The sequence below is a fragment of the Gadus macrocephalus genome, chromosome 2 (assembly GCF_031168955.1).
Source record: "Gadus macrocephalus chromosome 2, ASM3116895v1".
In the NCBI taxonomy this organism is placed as follows: domain Eukaryota; kingdom Metazoa; phylum Chordata; class Actinopteri; order Gadiformes; family Gadidae; genus Gadus; species Gadus macrocephalus.
This window is the reverse complement of record NC_082383.1, coordinates 20035322-20056383: the sequence shown is the minus strand read 5'-3', so window position 1 is coordinate 20056383 and position 21062 is coordinate 20035322. Positions and strand designations below refer to the sequence as shown.

The window sequence follows — 21062 nt, the reverse complement described above, 5'->3', positions numbered from 1 at the left end:
TATTTTTTAATCTCATAGGTCCGATGGGCTCTACCGAAAGGGGCGTGACTTCGCCACCTTCACAAACTAGTCTTGTTAAGTTTAAAACCTCCAACAGGGGTTGCTGTTGCCTACCGGCTGGTGTAAGATGGCAGGAGGGGAGAGGGGAGAGGAGGAGGGGAGAGGAGGGGAGGAGGGTGCGCCTTGTAGGTCCAAGACTCGAGCCTATCCTCTAGTCTAGTGGTTCTCCAATTTGTTCTACTACTGTAGATATTTTTGGGAGAAAAAAATAATTAAATGAACATGAAGATGTGTGTGCGTTATATTTGGCAGTGTAAACATGAACATTAAAAGGGTGCAAATACTTACAATTTAGTGGGAAACATGGGCCTGTGCTTCTTGCAACTGTAGGCTAATTTCTCCTCACAAAAGAAGCACAATGCCAAGGGAGGGTCAGAGCATGTAGAGGTGAATCCCATTACAATATATTCCTCGCAAAACTGACGACATTTTAGAGTCTCTGGATGCGCTTTCTATTTCACAGATTCTCCTTTCTACTTTTTTCAGATTTAGTTTTAAACCACTTTTCCATTTTCTCCATTTTCTTTTGTCTAGCATTCTGATTGAAACTTGCTCAGGGCAAAAAACAATATAAATGATTGTACAATTTTCTGAGTACCCCCTGCAGAATCCAAAAGATCCACTAGGGGTAAAAGTACCTCCATTTGAGAACCAATGCTCTAGTCAACAGGTAAACAGATGGGTATGATGACAGTGTATTGGTATGTAGGCCTAATGGTAGCCTGACCTTTATTCATGAACAGGCGAATGCTGAATTTGTGATTGAGTGAAAATGTGAATTGATGAATAGCAGTGGTGGGAGTTATGTGGTGGAGTCCTATTCAGTTTATTATTGTCTACTTTCTTTGTGGGCGATGGGAGAGTAACAGTAACAGCTTTGTGAGAACATTTAACTGTCTCTAAGCATGCTAATTACTGTGTGTGTGTTTGTGTGTGTCTGTGTGCGTATGTGTGTGCTTTTGTGTGTTTGTGTATGTGTGTGTGTGTGTGTGTGTGTGTGTGTGTGTGTGCGTGTGCTTTTGTGTGTTTGTGTATGTGTTTGTGTGTGTGTGTGTGTGTGTGCGTGCGTACGCATGATTGTGAATGTTGAATGCGTATGAAATGAAAGCCATTTTACCGTACAACTTAAAGGCACCCAGTGCAACTTTATGTAAACATTCAATGAAAAATAAACATTCAATTTCTAGTCTTTTTTACGCGTAGTAAGTTTCAATAACTCCATACCATTACATATCGACATTCAAGGAGCAAAGATGAGACGTCGTTGTGTGGTGAGAACTGATAGAAAATCGTAAACAACAACAATCGCCGGTGGGGAGAAGCCATTTTTCCATTGACTGGAAGCCTGCTTTATTTATTGTAGGTTACAAAAAATAAAGAAAATGGCGGCATTGTTGTTGTTATCGATTTTCTATCAGTTCTCACCACACAACGACGTCTCATCTTTGCTGCTTGAATGTCGGTATGTAATGGTATGGAGTTATTGAAACTTACTACGTGTAAAAAAGACTAGAAATTGAATGTTTATTTTTAAGCCTCGAAAGTTGCACTGGGTGCCTTTAAAGTTATAACTCAATTTAAATTTAAATGAATAATAAACATATTTATACTTGGACAGTGACATCTTCAGCGACGTAACATCGATGTAAACTTGACCTTTTCTTTGTTGCAAACCTTCTCACGCATATTAGACCTCCGCTGATCCTCCTCTCATCTCCCGGTCCGCAGAACCCTGTTCCGGGATTATCCCGATCGGATAACAGATTCCCGGAATATTTTGGCCAAAGAAACAGAAGATGAGGTGGAAGAGTAAAGAGGGGGAACTGGGGCGGGAACCATGGCAACTGCTAGCCTGCCTGATCTCTTCTGTTTGCTAGCTTCTCTTGCTAAGCGTTAGCTTTTATAGCTGCAGTTTTAGCTGTAGGCGTTAACCTGGTTTACCAGTGATCGGATGTGATGTCTTCCCCTAGCCTAGACCTGGCTGTAATGGCGGCCGTTATTTGTCCTCTCATTGTTCATCATCCTCATTGGCTGTCACGTCTATCTGTTGAAATACTTTTCTGTGTGTGTGACTCATTTTTTACCGCACATGAATTAGCGGTGTGTTTGGGTGTGTGCGTGTGTGTGTGTGTGTGTGTGTGTGTGAATGTGTTCCTACATGAACCAACATTGTGTAGCAGATTTGCAAGTAAGCTGCTACATATGTTAGTAAACTGAAAGTTTAGTGTGATTTGGAGAGATTTAAGTGGAGGCAGGGTGAGGGTGCACGTTATGGATGGGTGCAGGGTGTGGGTGGGGTAGGGAGGGGGTCGGTGCAGGGTGCAGGGGTGGGGTAGGGAGGGGGTCGGTGCAGGGTGCAGGGGTGGGGTAGGGAGGGGGTCGGTGAAGGGTGCAGGGGTGGGGTAGGGAGGGGGTCGGTGCAGGGTGTGGGTGGGGTAGGGAGGGGGTCGGTGCAGGGTGCAGGGGTGGGGTAGGGAGGGGGTCGGTGCAGGGTGTGGGTGGGGTAGGGAGGGGGTCGGTGCAGGGTGCAGGGGTGGGGTAGGGAGGGGGTCGGTGCAGGGTGTGGGTGGGGTAGCGTCGGGTGGCTGCAGGGTGCAGGGTGTAGGGTGTAGGCTGTAGTGTGAACAGAGGGCCTAAATGCTGGGTGGGTGCTCGCCGAGGGTGGAGATAGGGTGCCTACAGGGAGTCCACGCTGGGACTGAGCTGACGGAGGGTGGGTGGGATCAGGGGAGGGCCGTGGGGTGTCGGAAGGGGGAGACCAAAGCCCCCCCCCCCAGCTCTCCGTCTCCCCCTCTGTCCTTTCATCTCCCTCTCCCGGCCAGCACAACAAACCCTTTCATTCAGGCATCTTTGTGGCCGCCCTGCGCGCCCCAAGGCCCCCTCTGCTCACGCTGCTTAATTCAATGTTCCAAGAAGAACTCATGATTGGAGAGTGACCCTTCTCCTCCTCCTCTTCCTCCACTCCTCGTCTCTCCTTCCAGGCAGGGCCATCTCCCGTTATAGCTTCATATTATCTATTTTCATTCTCCCTATCCCACTATCTGTCAATCCTTCCTATCACTCTCTCTCTCTCTCTCTCTCTCTCTCTTAAAATTTCTCTCTATCATGCTATCTCGCATTCGCTGTCCATTCTCTCTCTCTCTCTCTCTCTCTCTCTCTCTCTCTCTCTCTCTCTCTCTCTCTCTCTCTCTGCTTATCACTCTATCTCCCATTCTCCAATCTCCATCCTATCTATCGTTCTCCCTCTTCTCTTTCTCTTTCTCCCCATGTCTCCCAAACCTTTCCCCCATGTCTTATCTTCAATCCCTCCCACGGTCTCGTAGTCCATCAGCTCTCGTTCCCTCCCTCTCTCCCTCCATCTCTCTTTAACTGTGTCCTCCATCACCAACAACCCAAGTTTCTGCGTGAGACCATGGGATTGGTTTATCGGCCGCCCGTGGCAGGGCTATTAATTCCGTTTACACGCTATACCCATAAACATACAGAACGTGTAATTATAACAAGCTGGCGGGTACACTCTGTCTGGTCCCGACTCCTTCGCGTCCTAACCCGCGGCCAGGTCACTACTGAGGTGTCAGAGAATCAGACAGAACCTGTGGTCCACCTGTCTACGTGCCAAGAGACACGCCCCATCCTGCCTATCCAAAGACAGCGCTAAACCGCATGCCCTGCGCCAGTCATAAATCAGCTACACGATACATTCGACTATCACAACAACGTTTTACAACAGAGGACGTCCGGCTCCAACACCTAGTCTACACAAACACACGTAGTATGAAGTCAATACCTACTCTGAGTCACGTCAAGCTATCCCCTGGGCCTCATTCACCTGGCGGCCATCTTGATTCTGGACGCTAGCTGTGATAGGGGAACTTAAAAGCTCAATTCAACATTCAGTTCTTCTGGTCAGATAGCGTTGAGAACCAGGATAGGATCAGCATGGCTGCTTGTCCGTTGCGTTGACTGTGAGAGAGAAAACGAGTTGATACTCCAAAAACTACCAGTTAAGCCCTGATAAATCGTAGCTCTACTATATCTAGCAGCTTCATTCTGGTGGCTATCTGCTTAACTCAGATAAATAGCTAGCCTGTCTATCAATATGCTTCGATCGCCAAGACCCCAAAATGCTAGAACCAAGATTTTGTCTGTTTTTAATTAGATTACATTATAACCAAGAGGCATCTTGAGGCTGCTACCCGCTAGGCGACAAACCCTGATAATGGGTCTGCTGACTCATTCCTAAAGGGTGGGAGAGATGGGGTGATCAGGGCCAGTGTCAGGAGGGCAAATACTTTTCAAACCGGTTTGATATTATCAGGCTTGTCTCACATAGTGTAGGGGGGGCTGAGACTGAAATGTGCGAATGCGGTGGCAACAGCCAAGCCTGGAGACCATCCAGATCACCTGACCTCACATTCTCTTTCGGGTCTGTGTAGCGAGACAGAATGTGAGGGCACGTGAGGTCACAATGGGAAGAAAGGATGATAAGGATCAGATATCTGGATTCAAATGTTGACAATCAGACCAAAACCCATGGTTTTTCTCCTTGTAATTTAAGATATTGCATTACTACTTACAGGAGCAAAAAGTCATTTTGTTTGAACAGAAGGACTAAAACCCTGCTTGAAACTTGAAACCCCCTAACATTGAAAATCTGGGTCGAAATCCAGTGTAATCCCCATTGTTCTGTTCAAACTGTGGACGATAAGAAGGAGCAGCAGCATATAGAAGTTAAACAGAAGCGGCCCAAATATTGATCCTTGGGGCACCCCACATGACAACTTTTTTTTTTTTCTCATTTATCAATGAGGTTACCAAAAGACATAAAGTAGTCTCTGTATTTTAAAGGAGCTACATACATTAAACGCAGCGTAACACATTTAGTGTACTAAATCAATCATAAAAAGAGCCATTATATGTCACAAGAGATAAAAGAAACATAGTTGAAATCTGGCTTTTCCAACAAATGCTACAGCCAAGTTCCTTCTCCTTTGAAAAGTCTGTTCAGTTTTTCTTTTGGCCTGTGTGCTGCAGCAATGAAGGCAACCAAACAAACCTGATCAAACGAGATTGTACTGGATGCTACCTGAACGAAAGACTCTCCGGCCAAAGAGGTGGCTGTAGGCTGGTGGTTGAAGGATGTGGTGGTTGGAGGGTGCTGGGGTGGTGGGGGGGCGGAGGGCTGTGGTGGGTGGAGGATCCCGGCTGGAGGGGGTGGGGATCGGAGGGTGTTGGTGTGTGGAGGTCGTGGGGCTGGGCTGGGGTTTACATACAAGGCACCATTCAATGCACCCTTTCTTCTACTCCATCTGCATCTCTGAACCCTCGTACGCATGCACACACATGCATACGCACATACACGCAGCACAAACACACACAATCTGGCTTTACAATACAGCTATAGCTGATGGTGGCGAGAGGGATGGAGAGAGTAGAGAGAGATCTAGATAGAGGGATGGAGAGAGAGATTATAGTGCGTGAGTGAGAGAGGGTTGGAGAGAGAGATTGAAGAAGATAACGATGGAGAAAGACACCATTGATGAGGAATCGGATGGAGATTAAAGCCCAAAGACCATCCTGATCACATGACCTCTGTGAATTCTGTTTCGCTACACGGATCCGATTGGTTGCACAATGGATTTCCAGAAATTAAAATGTCATCTGGGCCAATCAGAAACAGAGGAGATAACAGAACCTGGAGTGGCCAGTATTATCGGTTCACTGAAAGGTTATTAAGCTAGGGATACCCATGGGCTTGACACCAAATTTATATAAAGACTCTTCGGTACGCCCAATTACACATCTGGTCACTAATGCAAAGGGTTAGCTGTTCCATCAGCTTGGAAGGTTGCCACGGTTACCACCATCTTTAAATCTGGGGTAAATACAGACAGTGCTAACTCTTGGCCAATCAGCATCCCCATCTAAGGTTGCTGAGAAGTGGGTAGCAAAGTGACTACCTGGAAATCTTCATGAAGGCTCCACTACTCTGCATCCAATGCAGTCTGGGGTCCGTGCTCCATACCAGAGAAACAGGAAACCGGGTTCTAACTAGGGGACGCATGAGTAGGACGTACCGCCAGACCTAGCTACTCCGATAAGTACTAGTAGTAATAGTAGTGGTCGTGGTAGTAGTAGCAACAGTATTCATCAGTAGTATTCATTGTATTCAGTGTTATTCTCTGATTTGGAGTGAACCAAGTATTCTGATTGAAGCTACCTGTCCAATCACATGACAGTGTTTTTTTTTGCTGCCTGGCTGCAGAGGCAAACACTGTAACCAACAAGCAAGGGGCCTCGAAGGAGCTGCACGCTTATGTCTTATCATGAGGCTAATGCTAATGCTAGCGGGGACAGCTACCCTCTTTACTCAGTCATTCTTTCAATCCTGAAATCATAAGTCTCTCACTCACCTGGGAACCCCCCCCCCCCCCACACACACACACACACACACACAAACACGCACACACACACACACACACACACAGTAACTAGACTCTGCTCTGTGGGCAGTGACTGAATAAGTTGAGTACAACTCACAATGGGCCATTCATTGGAATAGACATGCATAAACACACACACACACACACACAGACACACACACGCACACACAAACACACAAACACACACACACAGACATTCACAGTACCACCAGTACCTTCGCCAATGCCGGCACTATTGTGTCTCTCTTTCTCTCTCTCTCTCTCTCTCTCTCTCTCTCTCTCTCTCTCTCTCTCTCTCTCTCTCTCTCTCTCTATATATATATATATATATATATATATGTAACTATAAAGTGCAATTCTATATGCTAGAATATAGAATAAAGCCAGAATGTACTAGAATAAAGAATAAAACCATAATATACTTGAATATAGAATGAAGCCAGAATATAGAATAAAAGCAGAATATACCAGAATATAGAACAGCATCAGAATATACTAGAATATAGAATAAAGTCAGAAAAGACTAGAATATAAAATAGCGTCAGAATGCACTAGAATATAGAATAAAGCAATAAAGCAGAATATACTAATGAGTCACACACCATCGCTGACTTGCTCACTCACTCACTGACTCACTCTCTAACAAACACACACACACACACACACACACACACACACACACACACACACACACACACACACACACACACACAAGCAATTCCCATATATTAGTTTCCAGCTGCAGTGGAATCCTGTCCAGGACCCCCCCACCATCCTCCTCCCAACACATACAACACACACACACACACACACACACACACACACACACACACACACACACACACACACACACACACACACACACACACACACACACACACACACACACACACACAAGCATACATGTGCACACACACACACACACACACACACACACACACACACACACACACACACACACACACACACACACACACACACCACACACACACACACACACACACACACACACACACACACACACACACACACACACACACACACACACACACACAGCCACACATTCACCCTCACTATCAGCACCCCTTCCCCATGACTCGGGGGGGTGGGCAGGGGGTGGGCGGGGGGTGGTTGGGGGGATAGGAACTGCGGTGCAGTGAGCACAAAGAGAGGATTCATCGCACGTGATGGACACTGAAGAGAGGTGGGGAGGGGGAACTATTTAAACGTCGCGCAGCTGCCTGGGCGCTTTATTAACAAGGATGGGTCCGGAATGTGATTCTGAATGCAGAAACATCTTCGTTAAAGTGGTAAACGCACCGCTCTGCAAACGTGTAATGTGAGAGCGTACCACTTCATGCATGTGTTAAATAAATAAAAAATCGATCCGCACATCAACTCTGTTTCGGCGAATAAAGCCACAGAAAGGTTCGACGAAAGAAGCCATTGGTCAAGATTTTGGAGAAATTATTCAACGAATCAGAGTTGATGTTGCAGACTGTGATAATTAACAATGTGCATATAAAGCAACACTCTTTAATATTAGAAAGTAGCCAAGGAAGATGGTTTGACTTTAAAGGAGTGGAGATGTTGAATGGTGATGGATCACACCCATCTTTTACCCCCATCATGGGGAAACATGTGATTAGATTAAAAGTTTGGTAATGTCATTGTGATGGGTGAGGGGAATAAGACCTGAGTGTCATACTTGCTCATACTCGGTACTGAAATACCCATGGGAAGTCACACAAATGCATGCCCCAGAAATGATAAATGATAAATGAGCAATCAAGGACCCTTATGGGTTTTGTTTCATCCTTTTGAATGTCTGTGTCTACTTTTACCCTTAGTCCATTTGAGCCAGTAGCTCAAGATAGTTTGGTCTGAACGTCCCCCTGGTCCCTGGTTTGGTTTTACCCCCAGGGCATTGCTCTATACAGGTCAGAGGTCTACCTCAGTGCGAACAAATCACACACACACCTGTCGCAGGTCAAACAGGTGCAGACAGAGATCGAGAGAGAGAAGGAGAGAGAGAGGAAGGATGCATGCGCCGGCTTTGTGGATACGATTCTGTATTCTGTGATCTTTCAAATCAATCCACTTCAATGAGGCTTGAAGGGGCTTTATATAAGTCTTTATTCTGACCAGATAGAGATCCCTCTGAATGATAGTCAATGTGCTGCTGACCCACATGTGAGATGCTCACTCAAGCTATGAGGTCAATATCTTTCATTCCCTCTGGTAAGTATCTGAAAGGTTTGTTTGCCTTGGACCTATATAGCAGGATCATTCCAGCCTCATACTCCATAGTGCCCAGTGTTTGCCGTTGGGATTTAAGTCCTGGATCTGCAACATGGACTGGTTCACCAGGTCCCCCACGGCCAGGCCAGGTGGTCGGGCTAAGGTTCCCCTGCTGACAGCCAGGTCGCATGTCAGGTATGGGCTGGACAAAATGCCCCCCCATAAATACACCCACCACACTGTACCTCCTTCTCTCTCGCTCCCTCCCTCCCTCCCTCCCTCCCTCCCTCCCTCCCTCCCTCCCTCTCTTCTCCCTCTCTCTGCCTCCCACCCTCCCTCCCTCCCTCCCTCCCTCCCTCCCTCCCTCCCTCCCTCCCTCCCTCCCTCCCTCTGCCTCCCTCCCTTCATCCCTCCCTTCCTCCCTCTTTCTGCCTCCCTCCTTCCCTCCCTCCCTCTCTCTCCCTCCCTCTCTCTCCCTCCCTCCCTCTTTCTCCCTCCCTCCCTCGGCCTCCCTCCCTCCCTCCCTCCCTCTCTTGGCCTCCCTCCCTCCCTCTCTCCCTCCCTCCCTCTTTCTCCCTCCCTCCCTCCCTCTCTCGGCCTCCCTCCCTCTCTTTGCCACCCTCTCTCCCTCTTTCTGCCTCCCTCCCTCCCTCTCTCGGCCGGCCTCCCTCCCTCCCTCCCTCTCTCTGCCTCCCACCCTCCTTCCCTCTCTTCTCCTTCTCTTGGACTCCATCCCTCCCCTCTCCCTCCCTCCCCTCTCCCTCCCTCTGCCTCCTTCCCTCCCTCTGCCTCCTTCCCTCCTTCCTTCCCTCCCTCCCTCCCTCCCTCCCTCCCTCCCTCCTCCCTCTCTTTGTCTCCCACACGACATCTCCCTCTATCCCTCGCTCTTCCTTCCTCTCTGCCCCCACCACCACCGGTCTCAGATCAGATTCCCTCTTATTGTGCGCACACCAAAATCCCCCACAGGAATTTGTTTTTTCCAGAACCAACCAACCGCTCTCTGACTACAAAAACACAGAGATAGGATTCCAGGTAGACTCCTATCACTTACTTTTCAAAAACGGACATTAATAGTCCCTTTCCTTCATGTTCATCTCTTGGTTACAGTTCCACCTGTTGCATGGTGGGAAATCAAAGGGTCGACTTTGATCAAAAGGGACAAATGTTCACCTGAACTCAGCTAGCCTATCAGAGGGGATCGCTGATCGGCTCAACCGAGGTCATACCCCTAGCCAAGATCCAACCCTAGGCTAGCTCAAACCTCCTAAAGATCAAACGCCATAGCCATTTCAAAACCCTTGACCAAGGTCAACCCCCCTATGGTCAAGGCCATACCCCTAGCCTGAATCAAAGCCCGCCCCTGGCCAGTCAGGCCTCAAACCAGCAGATATTGAACTTCTGAATGAAACTAAATATTTGGGCAATGTTTGCGAACTGAGAGCATGAACAAAAAACTGTGCATGGAAACGTATAGACATAACCTAATTTCTCTTGATTCAACATTCTTCTAAATTGTCGAATTTTCTCTTTTGGGAAGTAAGGCTGGGCAATGGTATGTGACTGAGACGACAAGGGATCGACATACAAATAGCAACTCACTGCATCAACATAAAACACAAATGGATACAGTCTTCTAATATTACTGTAAAAATCCTTTATAGTTAATGCTGGTGATCGTTTGATCAAACTTTAGACAACAAACGATATCTTCCATTACTTGGCAGAAAAGTATTATTTCACTATATTTTTAAAAAATTTGGAAAAATAAGTAAAAGACGGTTTTGGATAATTAAGGTATTAGGCTACAGACGGGTTATTATTTATATAAGTAGTTGAGTTGCTTTGATCCGGATAAAGACATCTGCTGTGATAATGAGAACATGTCGACAAGTTTAATTGGTTTTGAATGGAATTATGTGTTTGTCACTTCTATTGGCACACTCATTAGTGCATGAATGAGAGATTTGTGTGTGTGTGTGTGTGTGTGTGTGTGTGTGTGTGTGTGTGTGTGTGTGTGTGTGTGTGTGTGTGTGTGTGTGTGTGTGTGTGTGTGTGTGTGTGTGTGTGTGCGTGTGTGTGTTTACATTAAACAATATTTTAGCCTTTCGCTAATTTTAACTACAAGTGAGTGCGTAGGTGGATTCTTTTAAAGAAATAGTTTAGATGATACCAACTTTCAAATGAAATTCAACACATTGAATTTGTTGATTTTTAAAGTTAAATTCGTCAATTCCGACGCGCAGCAGTCACTCAACTATCTTCCGATTTTTTAATTTTTTATAATAAAAAGCTTAAATAGAAGGCCGTTGAGTTAGACCCCAGGACGGCTTACATAAATAAAGGCAGGCCTACATAGGCCTAGGCTTTCACCTACCTGCGTGAATAAGGATTCAATTAGACATTACTACTTTGTATTTTCAATAGGCCTAAATAATAATAAAATAATGTGGTTATTATCGATATAATGCAATAATCGTGTCAGACTTTAAAATATGTAGATTTTAACCTGCTCTTTAACGACTTTAAACCTCAAATTACTTAATTATCGATGAACGAAATTGAACGATTTAATGAAGGCGGATTTAATTAGATAGGCTACCTAATGCGGGCAAAATAAAAAAAGGTTCCTATTTTAGTTATTTTTAAGATAGGCTACCAGTTATACTATTCTTTATTATTAAATAGTATTACTTATATTATTATTAAATAATAACCTTAAATAGTGGTAGTAAAGCAGAAAAATAGGTTAAAGGGAAATAATTATTATTATGAAATTCAATCATTGGGCCTAACAATAATTGGATGTTGTTATTTTGTTACTTTCCCCATTCATTGCATTGGCCTATGGGTTTTAAAGTGGGCAAAATGTCTTGAGCATGTTGTTTAAACCTTTGTTATTCAAATCAGAAAAGGTGAAAAAATAACGAATTAAAGAACGGCTATTATTGAGCTAACGCTAGTCTCGGTATTTATCAGCCTACTTTGAAACCGTCCAAATGTACCATCCTTAGCTCACTAATAATGATGATAATCCTAATAATAATCTCATTTATATGAAATTATAACTGAGTCACACATAATTAAAGACGAACGCCCATTCCCCCCAAACGAACTCCATCCCTAGGCGCCACCCGCTGACGCAGACAAAGTCAATCCCCAAAACACCTGCAGCTCGTCTCCTCGGACCCGCGGGTCTACCTGGTCACGGGTCTGGGTCTACCTCGTCACGGGTCCAAGGGCCTCAGCGGACCCGGGTCCACCTCGTCACTGACCCGGGTCTACCTCGTCACGGGTCCAGGGGCCTCCGCGCCAGAGAGCCAAACGGATTTTCTCTCTTTCTGTCTCTTTCTCCCTCTCCCCCCGTTTTGGGTGCTTGACCAATTCTATAAATCTCCAATTTTCGACGCGAAGGGACCCCGCAGAGCGACCGCTACCGACGCGTCCCGTTTCGGGTCCCACATTACGCACCAGAATCGGACCGAACCAAACACGACCGCAGATCCACACGCAGATCCACAGAAATCCCCTGGATGCACGCGGATGTGAAGACGCGGACAAAGAGTGGCAGTAAAGCGCACTCCCCCGTTCCCTTTTTCACGGTCTTTTCTTTTTATAAACACACTAACACACACAACTGGTTTTTGTTCCTCTCTCTCTCTTTTTTTTTCTCCATTTAAGGGGGTAATTGAAGGGCAGTGCTTGTTTGATCACATGGTCACAATTCACCTGAGATAAAACAAAGGGCGCAAAGACGCCGAGGAGGCAGAGACGCACAGAGGGCCCTCTCTCATGGCTCTGGTTCCCTTATCACAGCTCTCACATTCATGGCGCACTGGGAGGAGAGAGAGAGAGGGAGAGAGAGAGGGAGAGAGAGAGAGAGAGAGAGAGAGAGAGAGAGAGAGAGAGAGATGAGAGAGAGAGAGAGAGAGAGCGAGAGGGGGTTTTGGATCGAGAATTGGGCTGGGCAGTGTAGCGGGGGGGGGAAAGGGGGGGAGGGCAGTGTGTCGCGGTCGTGACGATACAAGGGGTCATTGTTTGCCGGGGCTGAAGCGTTGGTTGGTGCGTAACGGGTGCGTAACGCTTCTCCAGCGCGTCTCCCCGTTCCGTCCTTCCGTGTATTCCGTAGTCCTGTTGGACTGAGAAGTGACGCCACGAGAAGAACTAACCGGGTTTCAGGGCCTTCCGTTTATGGTACCCTCCGGACCCGCAGGTTCGCCTCAGAGAGCTGGACCTGGGCTTTGAGGAGACTCTGCTGCCTGGAGGTCAGAGGCGCCCACGGCCGGGAGTCAGGCCCCTCTGTCTCCTCATACCCCGGGTACCACATCTCACCGGTCTGAAGGGTACCAACCCCGGAAGGCCCTCCCTGATCTCTACAGGGTGATGACACGACCGATCTCATTCGTTCTCAACCGAAAAGTTAAAATAGATATGATGATATGAAAACCAATAGGTCAAATATCACGTTATGATTATAAGGATTATTGGGCGCTATATTTATGTGAAGGGCTAAGGGCTGAGTGTGCGTCTGTTTATTTGCGTGTCAGTGGGTCTGGGTGAGGTGTGCGTCCCCAAACGTCACCCCGATCTTCCCAAGAGGAGGCCGTTCATTCACGTTTGATGAGTTTATAGGTTTCAGCATCTCGCCCTTAATAAACGCTCTCAGTAAACAGACCCACGGTAATAAACTATAATATTAAACTCTCTGGCGACATTATAGGCCTTTACTCAGCAGCCCCAAATCCGCTGTTCCGATGGCTCTCAGGCTCACGGACTATAAAAGCTAAATAATGTCTGTAATGACTAAGACAAAGGTGAAATAATCACTTTCTATATTGACATGGAAAGTATGATTGATTCGAAGTTGATGATTAGATGTGAGATGGAAAGACTCTTAATAGTGTTCCATATTTTACTTTTTGAGTGTTTAATATTCTAATATTTAATATGCATATATATTTGATATTTAACGTTTTATATTTTGAGCTCCTAATTGTTCAGATGCTTTGGCAATGTTAACGGTTGCTTCTGATGCCAATAAAGCTTTTTTGAATTGAATTGAACTGAGAGAGAGAGAGAGAGAGAGAGAGAGAGAGAGAGAGAGAGAGAGAGAGAGAGAGAGAGAGAGAGAGAGAGAGAGAGAGAGAGAGAGAGAGAGAGAGAGAGAGAGAGAGAGAGAGAGGGTCGTCCCGCCCAACTGAAACCCTAGTAAATACCCCCCCCCCCCCCCACCCGCCGCTCTCTCTCTCTCTCAGCCCTCCTCTCTCGCTGTTCCTTTAAGAACATTTTTCTTTTTCTCTCCCCTTTTTTTTCTTCCTGCGCGCGAACACAACGGAGCCTTTAAGGCCCTGAGACACAGAGCGGCCATTCATAGATGGAGCGCGCGAGCGAGGCGGCTGCGGACAGAGACGCTGGAACCCCGGACACTCACGGACCCTCGCGCTCGGCGGGCGACCTCCTCCTCCACCACTGAAGTAAGAGCGAGACGCAAGATCTCAACTTCTACTCCTCCACCTTCTCCTCCTCCTTCTCCTCCACCTTTTCCTCCCCGGCGCTCCGCAGCGCTCTGCGTCTCTGCGGGGTGCCAGGGATTCATTCTTAATTTATTTTTATTTTCTGATTATTATTGTTGTGGATAATTAGTGTCTTATGTTGTCCCCTGAAGTCATATTCTAGGCATGATGGTTCAGTTTCTACCGAACGGTGAATTTTACGCACCGTGTTTCTTGGCACTGATGCACCATGCACCTGTTCTGATTATTATCATTAAACTGTACAATTCTTTACAATTGAGTTTCTTTTATTTTAGAACATTTATTGATTTCATTTTTGCTCAGTGGCTAATGAATTAATCAGTCACGGGTTAATGAGATTAAGATAAACCGGCTAAGATTCAGGGGTTGAACTTGGCTTATGGGGCGAAAAGAATGCGTGTCGAGATATAAAAAAATAAAAAAATGCAAATAACCTGTTTTTTTTAACGAATTACTAAAACATAAGAAACCTGTGAACAAACACTTTAAGTTTAACATGTAAATGTGTACTACTAGCACCTTGGATTTTAAATTGAGACTGCATAGTTCCACAAGTAAAATACAGAAAAGCAATTAATCAAATAATGCTGCAATGTTTTTTTACAATCAGGCGAATTAAGGCCAAGTAATTGTTAAGCCAAGCGATGGGAGTTCTGGTTCCCGTAGACCATTCGGGCTAGATTCACACTAATTGATTTCCCCCTAGAAAAAATATATTATTGGATACTTCTGAACGAGACAACAAACTAACAGCAAATCAAAAGAAATGTCAGTTTCTTGTTAGATCTGTTTCGGACACACCGTTATTATTATAATTATAATTATAATTATTATTATTATTATTAACATCGAAATAAAAATATAAAGGCTACATATAGGCCATGACCTACTTGAATGTCATACAATATTGTGAGGGTTAGAAGCCCTATCGAAGACTGTACTTTGGTTGTAGTGTCATTGTTGTATGCTAATATTATAGGTGGATGCTATTTATATGCATATGGATTAGCTATCAAATAGATGCATATCGAACCGATACCGATACCAATTTGCGGTAATCTGCCCCTTGATGAAAGGTGAAGATCTGAGGCTCCAGGTGGCTAGCTTCTGATTAGGAGGTTGCAGCTATTAGACAGATGGCCAGGCTAAGTGCTGGTCGAAAAACGCTACCATTGCCCACCAACGCTCAATGTTAATTAAAAAGCAACGGGCTATGACGCCTGTTCCGATCATATTACCTTTAAACCTCCTGTAGAACGAAAGGGTCACGTGGGAGACTGGGAACGGAGACTATCTTATCAACACTGCCCACCATATCCTTTTGTGATAAACGGGCCAACACCTTTTCAATATTCCAATGTGGTCAAGTGATTCTGACACCGATAAGTTATGTCGCTCGCTCGTATAAACCTCACGCCAGGGCGCAACTCTAACTGCCAAACAACGCAACGTGCTGTTGGCTGAAACACTCTTCCCCTTTACCTTAACAAACACACTGTGTATAATCCACACACACGCACACAGACGCACACACAGGGTTTATGTTTCCAGCGGCAGACAGTATTTATCCAAGACGGGCAGAGCATAAATCGCAGGTCTGTGCTGATATTATTTCAACACGGCCTCTCCAGGGAGCTTGGAATAACTGCCAAACCAACAGTAGCTTGTTAGCGAGTCAGACCTGGCCCTCGGAGCGACAGCTGGCTCGGCGGAGGCCTACATTAAGAGCAGTCTGTGATATATGTTTGTGTGCAGACGGTTGCCACTTCGTTTAATGTGTGCCTATAAGTCGGGGGCGCAGAGAGGCGTCGCGCGCCAACCCCTTCCAGCGTTGATTCCATCAGGATTGCGATTGACCCATTAAACTGACATTGAAGCATATGGCCCCAACTTCAGCTAAAGCCACTTTTCCTTCTTAATGTGCTGGCATTGCTATTGTCATATAGTGCTCATGTGCCGTTTCTACTTTCAGGGTTTGGTGACGGAAAAAACGACAACAAAAAACCGAAATCCTGAGCAGAATCACCACAAAGGAAAGGAGGGAAGGTTGAAACAAGGAGAGACGTGGAGGCAGAAAGGCCGACTGGCACAAGAGGCTCGTAGCAGGCTGGTAAACTGGGGTCCAAGGTACGCACCGAGCGTATGATACCAACAACACGGATGGAAAGAACTTTAATGTGGAATCCTAATCGAGTTTTAGAGCGAAGACTGAGAGTAGAGACCGACTGGCACTTTATATTATAAAGCCTAGCTTCGGGAGCAGTGAGAGACACACCCAAGAGAGGCAAAGATAGCTTAGCGTTAGCTCCTGACTTCCACAACATTTCAGCCCTTTGAGTCAGAGAGACAACCCCTCGGAGCGAACCTTTGCTAGGCACAGGAGTAGAACTAGAGTCCAGCATACAGATTCAATCACACACAGCTGCCGGCGGGCGCACCCTGACCATGTCGGGAGAGGACCAGAGTCTGTCCGACGTGGACTTGAGTCCGGGGGTCTCGGATGACAGCCACTCCCTGTCACCGGGTCATTCCTCCGGCCCCACGGGCCGGGCCGACTCGCCGCTGCCGGGCCAGCAGTCCCTCCTGGGCGGTCTGGGCGACGCCACCGCCGAGGGCCGGGCGGCCATGAAGTCGGACGAAGAGGACGACCGCTTCCCCATCGGCATCCGGGAGGCGGTGAGCCAGGTGCTGAACGGCTACGACTGGACGCTGGTGCCGATGCCGGTCCGCGTCAACAGCGGGAACAAGGGCAAGCCGCACGTGAAGAGGCCCATGAACGCCTTCATGGTGTGGGCGCAGGCGGCCCGGAGGAAGCTGGCCGACCAGTACCCCCACCTGCACAACGCCGAGCTTAGCAAGACCCTGGGGAAGCTGTGGAGGTGAGACCGGCCGCACCTGCCTCATGCGCACCTGGACGGCCCATCCAGGTGCAATCTCTTCATGCATGAGTCGATTGAAGTATAGGCCACTATGATGTACTGATTGATAATGACTAACCCTTCATTCGTCTTTGCTTCACTTCCTCCCGCCCTCCCTCCCTACGGAGCGTAATTGACCGGCTGGGAATATTCAAGCCATCCAATAGGCCTAAAATAAAACTAGCTAACTATGACCTGTGTTTAATCTTTATTCAGGTCAACAACATAATGCCATCAAGCGTATTAGCCTGAAACCCTGTCAATACGCGCAACTTCCAAGGACACACATTTGTTGCACAGAGAGCTTGCTGTTTGTCCAAGTGAGACATTTGCTAAGGTCACATGTCCCTCAGCAGCTCCTTAACGATTTTTTTAGACCCCCCCTCCACCACAACCACCCCCCCCCCCCCTTGCCCCGAGCACTGCTTTACAACACAGATTATAGTGCTGTGAAACTGACACAATGTGCTTCCATTCACGAGCTCTCGCAGACCGTGAAATTATCGACACTCCAGGACATCATAAAGCCACTTCTTTAACTATCATCTTTGCCTCAAGCTGAGACGATTCAGTGATCCATTAGAAATCTGGGATGTCTCTCTGAGCTTTTAATGGTGCAGCACTCTTTTGAATCTGAAGGAGATAGAACTCCAACTCTGTCCATAACTTGCCGTGATCGCTCTCCCGTCAGCCAATCGCAAGATGTCGGACATGGTTCTGAATGCATTCATTAGATATGACTCGACCCCAGGCTGCGCAGTGATTGGTTAATTGGTCCACAGCCGTGATCCGGGAGGGGTCAGGCAGTTCTCAGGCCCTCCCGGGTCCCCTCGTCTGTGGACAGACTGGGAGGTTTGGCTCCTTTGCATAATCACATTATGGACCAGCTGGTTAGGATCTCATGGAAGGGGGTAACCTTTGATTTGGTCCCACAATCCTAAATCTAGTCTACTCCTAACTCTTACCCTGAGCTCCAGCACTTCACTCTAACCCCTGAATTGAAGGTTTTACAAGATGTATTCTTCACAAGCTTGCATACAAATTCGACCTAATGGCCATAAATGCCTAAATTACATACATTTCATGTACAATTATATAGCAACCTAAAGACATGCACACTTGATTCAGTGTAAAAAGTGCGGAAGCAAAGATGTTCTCAAAAGCCTGAGGGGAAAAACATCACTAATCACGAAGTCACGAATAAGTCGGTTTCAAAATGGCCGGCAATGGCGGTAAATCAATCCTCCCCCGCTTGGCATGGAGTGCGATCGTTGACCTGTGCCTCCCTCCGTCTGTCCTTCTGTCCGTCCCAGGCTCCTGAACGAGAACGACAAGCGGCCGTTCATCGAGGAGGCGGAGCGGCTCCGCAAGCAGCACAAGAAGGACTACCCGGAGTACAAGTACCAGCCCCGCCGCCGCAAGAACGGCAAGCCCGGCGCCGGCTCGGGCGGCGAGGCCGACGGCCACTCGGAGGGCGAGGGCCCCCACTACAAGGGCCTCCACCTGGACGTCACTCACAGCGGGGCCCGCTCCCCGCTGACCGACGGGCACCACCCCCACGCCGCAGGTGGGCCTCGCCTTCTCCTCGATCCATGAGCATCGCTGTGAATCGCCTCTCTCTCTCGCGCGCGCGCTCTCACACTCACGCTCTCACACTCTCTCTCACTCGCGCTCTCTCTCGCGCTCTCACACTCTCTCTCCCTCTCCCTCTCTCTCTCTCTCTCTCTCTCCCTCTCCCTCTCTCTCTCTCTATCTCTCTCTCTCTCTCTCTCTCTCTCTCCCTCTCCCTCTCTCTCTCTCTCTCTCTCTCTCTCTATCTCTCTCTCTCTCTCTCCCTCTCTCCCTCTTTCTCCCTCCCTCTCCCTCATCGCCCATCGAGGTGCGGTTCTCTGCACCCCAACCCCGACATCCGTGATGGGGTGGGGGTGTTGGATGAGGATGTGTGAAGGCTAGGGTTACACACAGCCACGCTGCGTTGGGACGACCAGCATGGCTGTGTGAGAACCAGACCAGGAAATAGGAAAAGAAGATGGACGGATGGGTAGGAGGGACTGACAGAAGGGTGACTGATCAAGTAGATGAGATGGAGGGGAAGGATGATGGCTAGAAGGGGTTTGCTGGATGGATCGAAGTATGATAGACACCGAGCTGTACGGATAGATCATTTAATGGTGGATGTCTGGCTCGGTGGATGAAAGTGTGTTGATAACTGACCCACGCCCGGTGAAGCCTTATTTTGACGACCACCTGAATGTGTTCCCCTTTCTCAGGCCAGAGCCCCCCAACTCCCCCCACCACCCCCAAGACCGAACTGCATGCTGGGAAGGCCGGGGAGGGCAAGCGGGAGAGCGGCTCGACGTCGGGCTCCCGCGGCGGCGGTCTGGGGGCCGGAGCAGAGGGCCCAACGGGGGCTCCGGGCTCCGGGAAGCCCCACATCGACTTCGGCAACGTGGACATCGGGGAGATGAGCCACGAGGTGATGGCCAACATGGAGCCCTTCGACGTCAACGAGTTCGACCAGTACCTGCCCCCCAACGGGCACCCGGGGGCCGGCGGCCCCGCGGGGCCCGGGGCCTCCTCCTACCCCTACGGCATCTCCTCTGCGCTGGCGGCGGCGAGCGGCCACGCGGCCGGCTGGCTGTCCAAGCAGCAGCAGCAGCAGCAGCAGCCCCCGGCGCACCACGCCCCCCCGCTGACCTCCGACCCCTCCAAGACCCAGATCAAGAGCGAGGGGGCCTCCGTCGGCGGGGGCCACTTCTCCGAGGTGGCGTCGGCGGCGGGCTCCCACGTGACCTACACCTCGCTCAGCCTGCCGCACTACGGCTCCGCCTTCCCGTCGCTGGCGTCGCGGGCGCAGTTCGCCGAGTACGCGGACCACCAGGCCCCGCCGGGCCCCTACTACGCCCACTCCAGCCAGCCCTCGGGGCTGTACTCTGCCTTCTCCTACATGGGGCCCTCCCAGAGGCCCCTGTTCACCGCCATCTCCGACCCGGGGAGCGTGCCCCAGTCGCACAGCCCCACCCACTGGGAGCAGCCCGTCTACACCACCCTGTCGCGGCCATGACAGAGACTCAACAGCGAGGGCCCGGACCGGCCTGGACCCGGGCCCCCGAGGGCCCACTACGGTCCGCAGCAGGGGGAGTGGGCTGGCCCCGGGACGGTGCGGTGGGGAGACTGGAGGGGTGAGACCCTGGTCTTGCGTGGCCCAGGTGCGAAGGGGCCGCCGGGGTCCCACGATGGGCCAGGGGCCCGGGGCCTCCGGAGCGTGGCGGGTTATCTGGGCTAACGGTGTAGGACGTGGCTTCAGGGTGAAACCGAGGGAGGCTGCCTCCTACTGGGGGAGATTGGCGTCCTGGGTAGGAGAGGTTGTCTCCTATTGGTCGACGGTTGGCATCCTAGTTAGAGAGTCTAGTCTCCTATTTATGAGGCTTGGTCTGCTCCATGGAGGAGGTTGTCTCCTAGTTATGAAGATTGTCTCCTAGTTATGAAGCTTGGCATCCATGGACCGTACCAAACCCTACGTAGGTAAAGGGATGGTGTCCAAGTTAGAAACAGCCAAACTCGTTGCATATCAGTGATGGAGTTTGAGTGCAAACAGTTGGCAATATGCCTACTCATCTCAGGCCGATTTAGCAAGATATTCAAACAGGACCAGTTCTTAAACAACATAATCCAAGAAGTTTGCTTTGTTTCTTGTTCAACACAACATCACATTCTGTTTGATTATAACTTCCACAAACAAAATAAATAGTAATGTTCATGGAACATGTCATCAAAGCGTACCTGTGTAAAACAATGTGTATTCATTCTATTTGAAAAAATGTGATGCAACTATTATCGAATAACATGTTATACGACATGTTTATCCG

At 48.5% G+C, this 21062-nt stretch overlaps 1 protein-coding gene across 1 annotated transcript; it reads left to right on the top strand.

Moving 5' to 3' along the window:
- Positions 1-14037: 14037 nt before the first annotated feature.
- sox10 (SRY-box transcription factor 10) lies at positions 14038-20377 on the top strand. Its single transcript, XM_060044902.1, has 4 exons — positions 14038-14215; positions 16248-17154; positions 18507-18760; positions 19464-20377. Exons 2-4 carry the CDS (start codon positions 16721-16723, stop codon positions 20255-20257), a joined length of 1482 nt encoding a protein of 493 aa, XP_059900885.1. The 5' UTR covers positions 14038-14215; positions 16248-16720; the 3' UTR covers positions 20258-20377.
- Positions 20378-21062: the final 685 nt, after the last annotated feature.

Excerpts from the sequence above, each read along its gene's own strand:
- sox10 (XM_060044902.1), top strand. The coding sequence starts at position 16,721 with ATGTCGGGAGAGGACCAGAGTCTGTCCGACGTGGACTTGAGTCCGGGG. Across the intron at positions 17,155-18,506 it reads ACCCTGGGGAAGCTGTGGAG|GCTCCTGAACGAGAACGACA; the intron begins GTGAGACCGGCC and ends TGTCCGTCCCAG. Across the intron at positions 18,761-19,463 it reads GCACCACCCCCACGCCGCAG|GCCAGAGCCCCCCAACTCCC; the intron begins GTGGGCCTCGCC and ends CCCCTTTCTCAG.